General features: G+C 43.0%; 2 protein-coding genes across 2 annotated transcripts; both read right to left on the reverse strand.

The window, feature by feature from the left end:
• Positions 1–393: 393 nt before the first annotated feature.
• Positions 394–1,980, reverse strand: coa3b (cytochrome C oxidase assembly factor 3b). The gene is made up of 2 exons (XM_086170693.1): positions 1,798–1,980; positions 394–805 (listed from the first exon to the last, which is right to left on the reverse strand). The coding sequence occupies exons 1-2, from the start codon at positions 1,946–1,948 to the stop codon at positions 699–701; spliced, it is 258 nt and encodes an 85-aa protein (XP_086026819.1). The 5' UTR covers positions 1,949–1,980; the 3' UTR covers positions 394–698.
• Positions 1,981–2,232: 252 nt separating this feature from the next.
• Positions 2,233–9,359, reverse strand: nags (N-acetylglutamate synthase). The gene is made up of 8 exons (XM_086170634.1): positions 8,823–9,359; positions 6,784–7,064; positions 6,475–6,688; positions 5,120–5,300; positions 4,920–4,959; positions 4,599–4,730; positions 3,750–3,932; positions 2,233–3,670 (listed from the first exon to the last, which is right to left on the reverse strand). The coding sequence occupies exons 1-8, from the start codon at positions 9,189–9,191 to the stop codon at positions 3,490–3,492; spliced, it is 1,581 nt and encodes a 526-aa protein (XP_086026760.1). The 5' UTR covers positions 9,192–9,359; the 3' UTR covers positions 2,233–3,489.
• Between the last annotated feature and the right edge of the window lie 1,326 nt (positions 9,360–10,685).

Genomic DNA, 10,685 nt, shown 5'->3' on the forward strand with positions numbered 1-10,685 from the left:
TCAATCTAAACCTACAGGTTGTACTTCTTAAAATGGATGGATACCCATTAAGAATAATCTGAAATTAATGGTTTGTCCCCAAAAACAGATTTTTTTTTTTCTATCAAACACCAAACAAAAATACTTTTTCATGTTGTTTATTTTGTTAATTTCTCAAAAATAAAACAATAAATAATTGCCCAGATGAGCAAATGAGAGAATAAATGGTCGTCTGTCGGTATAAGTGGTGACCAGTCCAGAGTGTACCCCGCCTCGTGCATATTTTTATCCCCCACCTCACAGTCAATTTACTTGAAAAGGCTTTGAAGAGAAAATATGATGATGAAATAAAATAATCAAATAAAAATAATAAAGATGAAAAAAAATTAATCACCAGTGTGTTGAACCCGATGATACACAAAAAACAATTAATATTCAATGTCCTGTGTGCAGCAGAGAAGAAAAAGATCCCAAACAACCCATTGAAAACAGAGATTTTATGTACTTTTTTTTTTCTCAGACAACAGGGAACAAACAACCAACCTAAGAGCATTTTGAGTGGCAGGTGGTTTTCTCTGGTGGTCACTGGTGAAGTAGACAGGTCACAAGGCGCCCAGCGCAATGTCACGAATGACACATTCTGCACGCCGCTGACACGAAGGCGGGCATGAAACTGTAAGTCCAGGCGATTGGGGTTGGAGTGTTGTGTTTCAGGGTGGCTAGGAATTGGCGCCGGTCCTGGGGCCTCTGATGATGTGTATCTTGGCTTCATCGTCCAGCTCGTCTAGGATTCTCTCCTGTTTGACTGAGAGGATGGTGTAGGTGACTGGACGAATTCGGGTTAAGATAAAAACTAGCCATTTTTTTTGGACAAATGCTAAAAGAAGGATAAAAAGTAAATAAAAGCTCTATTTTCCTTAAATGAACCAAAAACTGAATGACTAACATACAACAGCAGAGGCCTCCCCCATCATGAACCATCAAAACACTTTAAAAACATTAAAGCATTTATATAAATCTCTAGATTGTAAAGTATTCTATCATACTGTATGTGTATACTTTATATATATCCGGAGATTTTTTCAATCTGTTGTTTTATGACATGGAGGACAAATGAAAACTATAAAGGATTATAAAGGACCGCAATTAACAACGCATTAAACAAGAGAAAGATAACCTAGTCAGCAGTGATTAGCTATTTAAGAAAAATGATCATTACCTTTATAATATAAGATTTCTCTTTTTACCAAAATTAAGATTTTAAAGAATGTCTATATCACGGTGCTTAACCAATCTTAAGCGTAGAGTTCGGTACATTAATGTGTTATACGTTGGCGCCACCTAGTGGATAAATTATAAAATGAATACAGTAATGCTGAGAGTGAAAAGGTTATTTGTTACTCTCGGTAAAATGGATAATAAAATAAACATAATTCAAAAAGGGATGTTACACACGTCAAGATGAGCCTAGTCCCATATAGTCTGCAGCATTTCACTACCTGAAACAAAATAAATCAATCGATTTGGAAACTGAAAGCACGCACACACACACACACACACACACACACACACACACGCACACGCACACGCACACGCACACGCACACGCACACGCACACACACACACACACACACACGGTTGTAAAATCGCATATTCAACATCTATCATCCAATAAAATCCCAGGGATAAATCGCTTTCCACTCCGGAGATGTAACTGAACCCTAATCGGTCAGGTCAACCTGAGCTGGAGAGTCGAACCCGAGGAGGTGACAGGAAGGAAGGAGGAAAGGAAGTAAGTAAGGAAGGAGGAAAGGATACACATCCCGAGGACGAAGGCTCCGATGGTCAGGCCGGTGAACACATTGCGCCTGCGCAGTCGCGCCGCGTTCCTCCGCCAGTGGTCGAGCTCCTGCCGCCGCCGCAGCAGCTGCTCCGCTTTGGCCGAACCTTCGGCTCCTCCGTCCGCCATGGCTTGTTTGGATCCGTGCGTGTGACCTTTGAACCGGGATGCGTCCTTCAAAAATAAGAGGACAGCGCCCCCAGCTGTACGGGAGTGTGTGTGTGTGTGTGTGTTTGTGTGTGTGTGTGTGTGTGTGGCTGAGGTGATTGAAAAAACAAAGATGATTCTTTGTCAGCATTTGAAGGTTGGTGAAGGTGAATTCACTGTTACGTTTCAATTTAAATTAACCTTTTACTTCATAACAATTCTGGTTGTGGAAACTCACATTTTCATAGATGAGGAGCAAAGACAAATCTCAATATCAAGATTTATTTTCTCTTGTGTAACAGTTTAAAAGGCACCCTTTATTTCTTCATTTTCTTCCAAAATGACGGTAACAAAATTCCAGTTACAAAACCTGTCAAAACTTCAACGGCAAGTTTTTCTTAAACAGCTGTTCATTGCAAGCTTTTTGACATCGTTTTATCAGATTATGTGATTAACGTGATGTCTGTGTTATTAATGTGTAGCTAAAACACATCACGCCTCAATGTAAACATCATCCCATCACTTTTCACATTAACAAAACAGTATATTTTTACACATCCTTAAGACTGTAATATCCAAGGATACTGTAGCACTTTGCTAACAGATTATGGAGTGTTAAAATGAGTTTTACATTTCTTTATCAAAATATAGAATGTACCATAATGTTTACAATTTGTTTACAATTTTCTAACTAATTATGTCAAAAAATATGTACGTAGATACATACTTTTTTTTTGGTTCAGCAATTTCACTTAAAAATGTCATGAAATGGATCAGAGGAGTTTGATATGATATGATATGATATTATTAAAATAGAGCCCTTCAAAAAGTAGAGCCACAACCAAACCTCGGTATGGATGCCAATCAGTCACTAATCAATAACCTGACTATTTCCCTGCTTTGATGAGATCATATCTGAAGATGTGAAGACTCACACTTGTCTGCCCAATAACCCCCAACACAATGTGGATAAAAAAATTACAACTGGAAAAAGGAAAAGAAAAACGGTATTTTAAACCCCCTTAATAATAGTAATAATAATAACAGTAATTTCAAATATTATTAAAAAAATTCATTCACAAGGTTACCTTGTTCATTTAGGAGATTTTTTTAAATTTAATTTTAGGCTTTTTTTTTTTCCAAGTTAACGCATTTTCTTTACAGGACTTGTCGACTTCAAATCTTCAAATTGTTAAGGTCTGAATTTCATGAATTTGTTAAGGCACTTTCTTAATTAAAAAAAAATTAAGTGAAGATGCTGAGGAAAAAATAGGAGCTGATGAGATGATAAGAAAAAAGAAAATTAAAATGCTAGGGTTTATTCACCTTCCCGCAGCCTGCATGGCTCACTGTAACTTTGAAAATAGCCTGTGATATACAGCCTGTCAGGAAGCTGCATGCGTGGAATTCCCTTTGGAGAGAAGAACCAGACAGGTCCGAAGTTCTGGTTGCTCAACTTAACACACTTTTTCCAGATCCCCGGAGCCAAAACAAATCCTTTGAGAAAAAAAAACGTCACCGTTTCAGGATCCCTTGACATGTGGGGGGGTCGTTGGGGAGGGGGCCGCGGGGCGAGAGTTGAAGGAGTCGGGGAGATTCTTGGCATATTCCACAAGCTCGTAAGATTCTCTGATATCGGTGAGGCCGAACCAGAAGACGGTCCACACCCCGTTAACGAAGCTCCCGTCACAGTGCTTGAAATACCTGAGGAGACACAGAGACCAGTGAAGGACCTTCAGATGTATCAAATGGAGTTCCTTTATTTATAAGCCATTATCTTTACCAGGGGTTGATCCTGTTGGTGGCCCTGGACCTCCAAAACAGTTTGCCCAGATCCTGTCTGATGCACTCCCACAGGATGTGGCTGGTGCCCTGCCCCTGCTTACTGCTGCTCACAACAAATTTATCCAGGTACGGCGTGCCGCTGTTCACCTTCTCCATGGTGATGATGGCGGCCGCCATGTACCTGAAAGAGAGACCAGATGGCCTTTCTTAGGGAAGTGCCGTCACACCCTGAGGTTTGTACGTGCTTTTCACGAGATAGCATTCAGACAATCACACACGCACGCACACACACACAACCGCAATGATTTTAATACATTTACTCAAATACACATGTCAATACATTTTATTCATTTATTGATGATTTGGGGTATCTTGAAGCCTTTCAGGTAATTATTGAAGGCAGGATAAGCAGGATGGATTATTAATAAATTAATGAAAATTAGTAATTATTTCTCCATTTTGAAAAAAAAAAAAAAGATTAAGTGAATTTTCTGAAAAAAAATGTTTTGATCGAGATGAAGAGTGAAACACTAGATTACATTCACACACACACATATTCATCCACTCAGACACACACTCACACGCCAATAGCTCAGCAGGCATCCTTGCAATCAGATGGTCTGCGGTTTGATTCCCTGCACCTTTAAGTGTCCCTGGGCAAGACTAGAAACCCAAGTTGCTCCTGATGGCCTGTTTGGCCTTGCATGGCAACCTATGGCGGCAACGCTACCGCACAAGGCGACTCGGGGTATTGCCCAATGACATGTTTGCGCGCATCTGGGAATTGAACGGTCAACCTCCCGAGCAGTGGGACAACCGCTCCGCCAGCTGAGAGGGGGGTAAATACCCTTCTGAGAGATAGATGGACAGCAGCCGTCCTTTCAGAGAGTCGATGTAATCTTTCTTCAGAGTTTTATCGAACGACTTGTTGATCAGAGCCAAGAGACGATCCACGTCGATTTCGTCGAAAGAGCTGTATCTACACACACACACACACACAATTGGAGTCATCATAAATGCAAGCCAAATAAGAGTGCAGGTAATTGTGATTCAAAAGGGGAAAATGTTACATTCATGAAATGAAATAGTTACTTGAGCAATAAAGAAATGGCAGGACATTGAGAAAGGCTTTATTCAGCCCACTGGATTAAGAAGGAAGAGGATTTACCGATGTATGGGGTCACCGTTTTTAAAGAGTGATCCGGAACCTGTGATGGACAACGGAAGCAAAAGCAGTCTGGTGACCCAATTGTGATTGTTTATTGTTCGATGTGCCACACAAATAGATGCAGGAGTGACCACCAAATAATACCCCTCCCCCCCCGCCCCCCCCAGCGTTTGCACATGTGAGCGAGTCAGCACTCTCACCTCTGTGGCTGAAAAGCTCCGTCAGCAGAGTGTCAGCAGAGGTGATCACCGCAGACGACTCTGTTGGCAGCTGATTGAGCAGTTTGGCTATGGCCGTCACTTTGTGGTGCTCGGTTGCGCTCAGCCATGTCGAGGTGGACAGGCCGGGCAGGTCGGCGGGCAGCGACACCATTCCCAGCACCTGCAGCGCAGAAGGGACGGTTCATTTTAGATTCTGTATCTGAAGTGGACTTTTTTTTCCCCCTCAACGGTTCTATGAAGGCATCGCTGCATTACATTACATAACTGCATTTATTGAGGTGGCACAGCAGTTAACGGTAGTTTGGATGTTCTTCCAGTGACTTCATGAGTTTTCCGACTTCTCCGGTTTCCCCCCCATAGTCCAAAAACATGCAGGAGGTTCCTTAGAGACCCTAAATCCCCCCTGACGTGTGCATGAGAGGGTGAATGGCTGTATGTCTATATGTGGCCCTGTGATCAGCCGGTGACCGGTGCAGGGTGAACCCGCCTCTTGCACGATGACAGCTGGGAGAGGTTGCAGGATGAGTGGGATAGGTAATGAATGAATAAATGAGTGAATGAATGAATCATATTCATTTTAAGTGGCAATCTTACTTAGAAATTCTGTTTGCATAGTATGTTAATCAATAGCAATTATATCTTGACAAAGGGGTTGAATTTGTTCCGTGACCGAGTTCGTAACTCAATTTAGTCGCATATCAAATTGAACATCCCCATTGAAAATTATTAATACTGTTTTGTGTTTTAAATAAGAAAAACTATTAGCAACATATATGGTATAAAAATAATAAAACAGAATAAAAAAGAATGTAAAATAAACTTTTATGAAATGTATTTAACATGAAGATTGGACGGTTTAACTTATCCCTTAACTTAACTTACTCACTATACACTTAATGCTACAAAGTTTTGCTAAGTGTAACTTGCACACTATGCTACACTTTATCACTAAACTTAATTTAACTACGGCATGAATGCCTGTCCTCTTTTTTTAAATGATCAAACCATCCCCGACTGGCTTTGAATGACTGTTCTGAAGCCTTTTCTGTTCACTTTCCTGCCATCTGCTCCATCTAATCCTTGTAAATGTCTCCATCTCGATGGACAAGTCGAGCACACGCTCACAATTCATCCTGAACATCGCTCATGATTTTCATGACTTTCTCTGGGCCACCTAGTGGCGGGCGGCGAGGCCGACTGTTTTTAAACGGCACATCTCATATCTTATAAAATATCTAATAAAATAAAATCCAGGCGATGGCTCGTATCTGCACTCGTAAGTCAAGTTTCCAAAGACATTGTAAACTGCAAAGTGAATGGCGTCCGTGCCGTGCCTTGTCCTCCTGGCTCCGCAGGCCTCCGGAGTTGTTCAGGAACATGACTTTGTGAGGCTGCAAGACGCGGGAAATGGCCGCCGTGACTTCGGTGTGGTTGAGCGTCACCGAGCACCCGCTAGCGTCCCGTCCCACCGGGCAAACCAGGGGGATGGACCCGCAGTCCAAACTCCACTGGAGGAGGCCGGCGTCGACCGCCACAGACGGAGGAGCGCTGGGTGTGGGGCGGAAGGAATGGAGGAGAGTTTTAGAGATCATCGAGGATGTAGGCGGTCGCGTGGAAGAGGACGGGGATTGGAGAGACCTCACCTGCTCCCACACGCTGCTTCCTGCAGCAGGAGGAAGGACTCGGCCGAGAAGAACGGGATGACAGTGGCCGAATGCGCCTGCAGGGCCTCCGTCAGCTGCTGACTGCGCTCCACTAGTGCTCGCACAGGCTGGGACGTGGCCGCGCATCCCGTGCCCCCACTCACGTTGCCCTCGGACAGGCCCATCACGACTACAGGCTTCATATCCATTCGCTGCAGGAAGGAGAGGCCGAAGGCCAGGCTGTGAACCATCTCCCTGTTGTCAAACACTGAGCTGTCAACCTGCAATGGAATATAATAACGTTATTCAAGTTAGGCAGTTATATTGCAGAAAAGGCAACAAAGATCATTTCTTTGGTCAAGGGAAGGCTACCTTTGTGGTTATGATACACAAGGGAGCTGGAAAAACTGACGGGTAATGCTGAGCTTACATCAAAAGCTTTTACGCAGGCTAAAAACTGGAAGTCCGAAAGAAATTTTTGAAGTTTTACTTGAGTTGCAGCACGCTCCTGTCATCCTCATTGTTCAGTATAAGGTGATAATCTGAGCTGTTTTTGGTTCAGTCTTTATGAATCTTGGGCTTACAACAATATCAGACGTGTTTGATATTATTGCAAGTCTTTCAGTCTTTGCAGTGATGTAACATAATCAACAACCAATGGATGAGTTCCAACAACACCAGAAAAAGGAAACCTGACAACAAACATTCACCACAGTGGTATCGGTGACAGAGATGGTATTTGTTGCAGGTTTTGATGAACGGGAACAGCGAAGGACACCCCGATCAATATTGACCGAACAGAAAGAGGAGTGGATGGTTGAGCTTGAAGCAGAAAAGCCCGGCTTGTCAACTCTCCAATTTATCATGACCGAGTGGAGAAGGAAAAGCAATGGACTGAACTAGCAGAGGCTTTGCAAAGACCCGCTGAAAACATTGCATGGTGGGAAAAAAATTGCTGAGGGAATCGAGTTGTAGTCTTGTGAATAGTGACGCTTTAAGATTCACAGTCTTCATAAAATCTTAGTCTGAGAGTAAGCTAAAACTAAAAACTCTAAAAATATGTCTTTAATGTGAGAATTTCATTTTCCGTGAGTCTTTTCCGAATCTTTTCAGAGTCTTCTGCCGTATGGGTAGCTTGACTTACATGGTGTCAGGATGCACTGTGGGGAACGCAGGTGGACACGCACCACCTTTGACACCATTGGAAACCAAATATTACTTTTCTATTGGACGGTCACAAGGTGAACAATTTTATCGGGTGGCCGACATGGTGAGTTCACAGCGCTGGGTCGGCTTCCGATTTCTCTCCGCAGAGGAGAATAATAAGAGGACAATGGATGCTGTGAAGATGCTTTAGCAAGCGGCGCTTTGTGTTTTTCTGCTTTTGTTTGCATCCATTGGAAACTGCTCTGTTTCAGCATCAGCTCCTTTACTTCCTTTCCCCGGAACACTGCAAAAACCTTGTTTCTTTGATATATGTTGAAAAATCAAAAGTTGCTAGCGCAGATCTACAGAATAGTGAAAATGCAGAATTGGGTGGACAATCTCTGTTACAGTGGTATTCTTTGTACATGGACCAGAATACAGAAAATATAATATGCAGCATATACTTGGAGTGACTTACAATATGAATATGTATATATATCGTAAAATGTGTTTAAAAATCTTGCACAAGTTATTTGTTAGTATAATTTTCTGGATAGGCAACTTAACACTGAGGAGCTGCCCTCAGGTGAAAGAACCTCACTGGAAAACAACCTTCAAGAGACCGAAGTCACTTTTCGCTCTAAAAGAGTCAAACTATGAACAACTTCGACTAGTTTTAGGGAACTTTTCAAACAAATGTCGGGTTGAATGAAACGGCGCCAGAAGCCTGCCGGCGGAGGCGTTTTAGTTGAAGTTACACAGTTAGAAGCGTGTCATATGTTTGAACTTGACAGGAAGGTTTTGACGGAGAACTCTATGCCACTTTTTTACTTGTTAAGATTTCCGCCTTACATTAGACAAAAATTTAACTGTATGAATGTTTAGGGTTGTACCTCCAGGACAGCAAAAGCCGGAGACTTGGACGAAGCGGCTCTCTGGAACTGGGTGAGCCAGTAGCGGGCTTCCCGGGGGTCTCCGCCGACTTCGTTGAGAAACGCCTTTACGTCCCGGTAGATGAGGTTCCAGCTGGCCGGCTGGTGCCGGTCCAGCCCGGAGGAATAACCCGGCTGGTCCAGTTGGGCCAAAGCCGCGGGTTTTCCTCCCGTTCCGAACGAGACGGAGGCCGCCGTGCGCCGCTGGGGCCCGAACAACCTCCGCTGCCGCTGGCCGCGGCTCAGCGCCGGGGCGGACGGGCTGGACAGGTATTTCCCCGCCATCACCACGGCCCGGCAACCGGAGGAACCGCTGTTCACCTTGGCCATGTCTCCGGGGGAATCGGGCGGACTGTCGGGCTGCACCGGACCGGGGCTCTGCGGTGCCGAGCGGGGCTCCGGGGAGCTGGCTAAAGCAGAGCCGGGTCGTTCCGAAACGAACCGTTCAAAAACAAAATCAGTTGAGTCTACAAACTCTTCATTGAACGACCACTGTCCCGTTCACGGTTCATTTAAGTCGATCAATGAAAAAAGACCCCGAATGAATTATCAATTATCCAATTATTGCAATTCTCCCACGAATCCTGGCAAAAAACGAGTCAAATGTCACAAAAGCAGTAAGAGCGCCTGTTACTTGACTATCTTTGTAACTGTGAGCAATGAATCAGTGATCCGTTCAGATTCAACGCTTCATCGTTTCCAACGCACTATTTTACATGGAGAATCAAAGTATTGTAGTTTGTTGTGAAAAAAATAAAACTCATAATCCTTATACCGAGGAAAAGTTGCAGGTGCATCGTTGAGTGAACTGGTGGCGCAGAAACCGTTTGATTCACCGAGTGAACCGTAATTAGTGAACCTGTGTTCGATTCGTCCATTCATTCATTCTAACAACGCTTACCCTCCACGCAGGATCGAGTTTGGGTTTGAGCCAATCACAGCTGATATTCTGGTGAGGGGCGTGGTTTAAGCCGGACCGCCCACCTGTCAATCACAGGGACGACTGACATTTGCAATGAACCTGTTGAATCTTTGAGTGACCTGGCGTGCAGAGGCAGCAATGTGCTCATGTTAGTTTACACATATTTACTTAACGCTTTTCTCACTTTGTATTCAAAATTATGTATAAATGGCGTGACTACACTGTAGTAAGACATTACCTCGAGTTGCCCCCCAAATAATTAAAAAGACAACAGTTTTGGACTATAAGCTGGTACTTTTTTCACATACTTAAACACTGCGGCTTTAACGCTGATGTGGCTAATTTATGGATTTTTTTTTTGGGGCTAACGCGTTTCATGACGCCAGAGCATTCAGCCTCGTCACAACGGGCCGGTAAAATTATTGAGGCTTTCCAATTGTAACACTGAAGAAGACGACTATAATGTTTTTAGTGCATAGGAGGAAGAACAAGATAGCGATCAGCCAGAGTAGGCACTGTAGGGATAGAAAATGGAAAGATGGATGGACTTTTTCTTCTGTTATTTATTATTATCAATCTTTTTCATCATCTGTGTTACAGGCACTACTAGAAAAAAAGCAATTCCAGTACGTATTTGTGGACGTTACCCGTAGTTATTTAATTCAAAGTTAAAAAATGTTTCAGTGTAATGTCTTTCTGTGTATATGTACACATATATTCATTAATTCATTTCTAGGCGGTGCGGCTTATATTCAAGTGCGCTCAATAGTCTGGAAATTAGTGTATATATATATATACACACACACACACACATATGTATATATATATATATATATATACATACACACACACACTGAATCTATGCATATATATACACAGCGTAATTTAGATTGCTTTTACAA

This window comes from Fistularia commersonii, chromosome 23, assembly GCF_037954325.1.
Source record: "Fistularia commersonii isolate RoL2024-O1a breed Wild chromosome 23, RoL_Fcom_v1.0, whole genome shotgun sequence".
NCBI lineage: Eukaryota > Metazoa > Chordata > Actinopteri > Syngnathiformes > Fistulariidae > Fistularia > Fistularia commersonii.

Coding starts and splice junctions, on each gene's coding strand:
- nags (XM_086170634.1), bottom strand. CDS start 9,191: ATGGCCAAGGTGAACAGCGGTTCCTCCGGTTGCCGGGCCGTGGTGATG. Junction 6,689..6,783: donor GAAGCAGCGTGTGGGAGCAG/GTGAGGTCTCTC, acceptor CCCCACACCCAG/CGCTCCTCCGTCTGTGGCGG. Junction 4,731..4,919: donor AACGGTGACCCCATACATCG/GTAAATCCTCTT, acceptor GTGTGTGTGTAG/ATACAGCTCTTTCGACGAAA.
- coa3b (XM_086170693.1), bottom strand. CDS start 1,948: ATGGCGGACGGAGGAGCCGAAGGTTCGGCCAAAGCGGAGCAGCTGCTG. Junction 806..1,797: donor AGCCTTCGTCCTCGGGATGT/GTATCCTTTCCT, acceptor GAATTCGTCCAG/TCACCTACACCATCCTCTCA.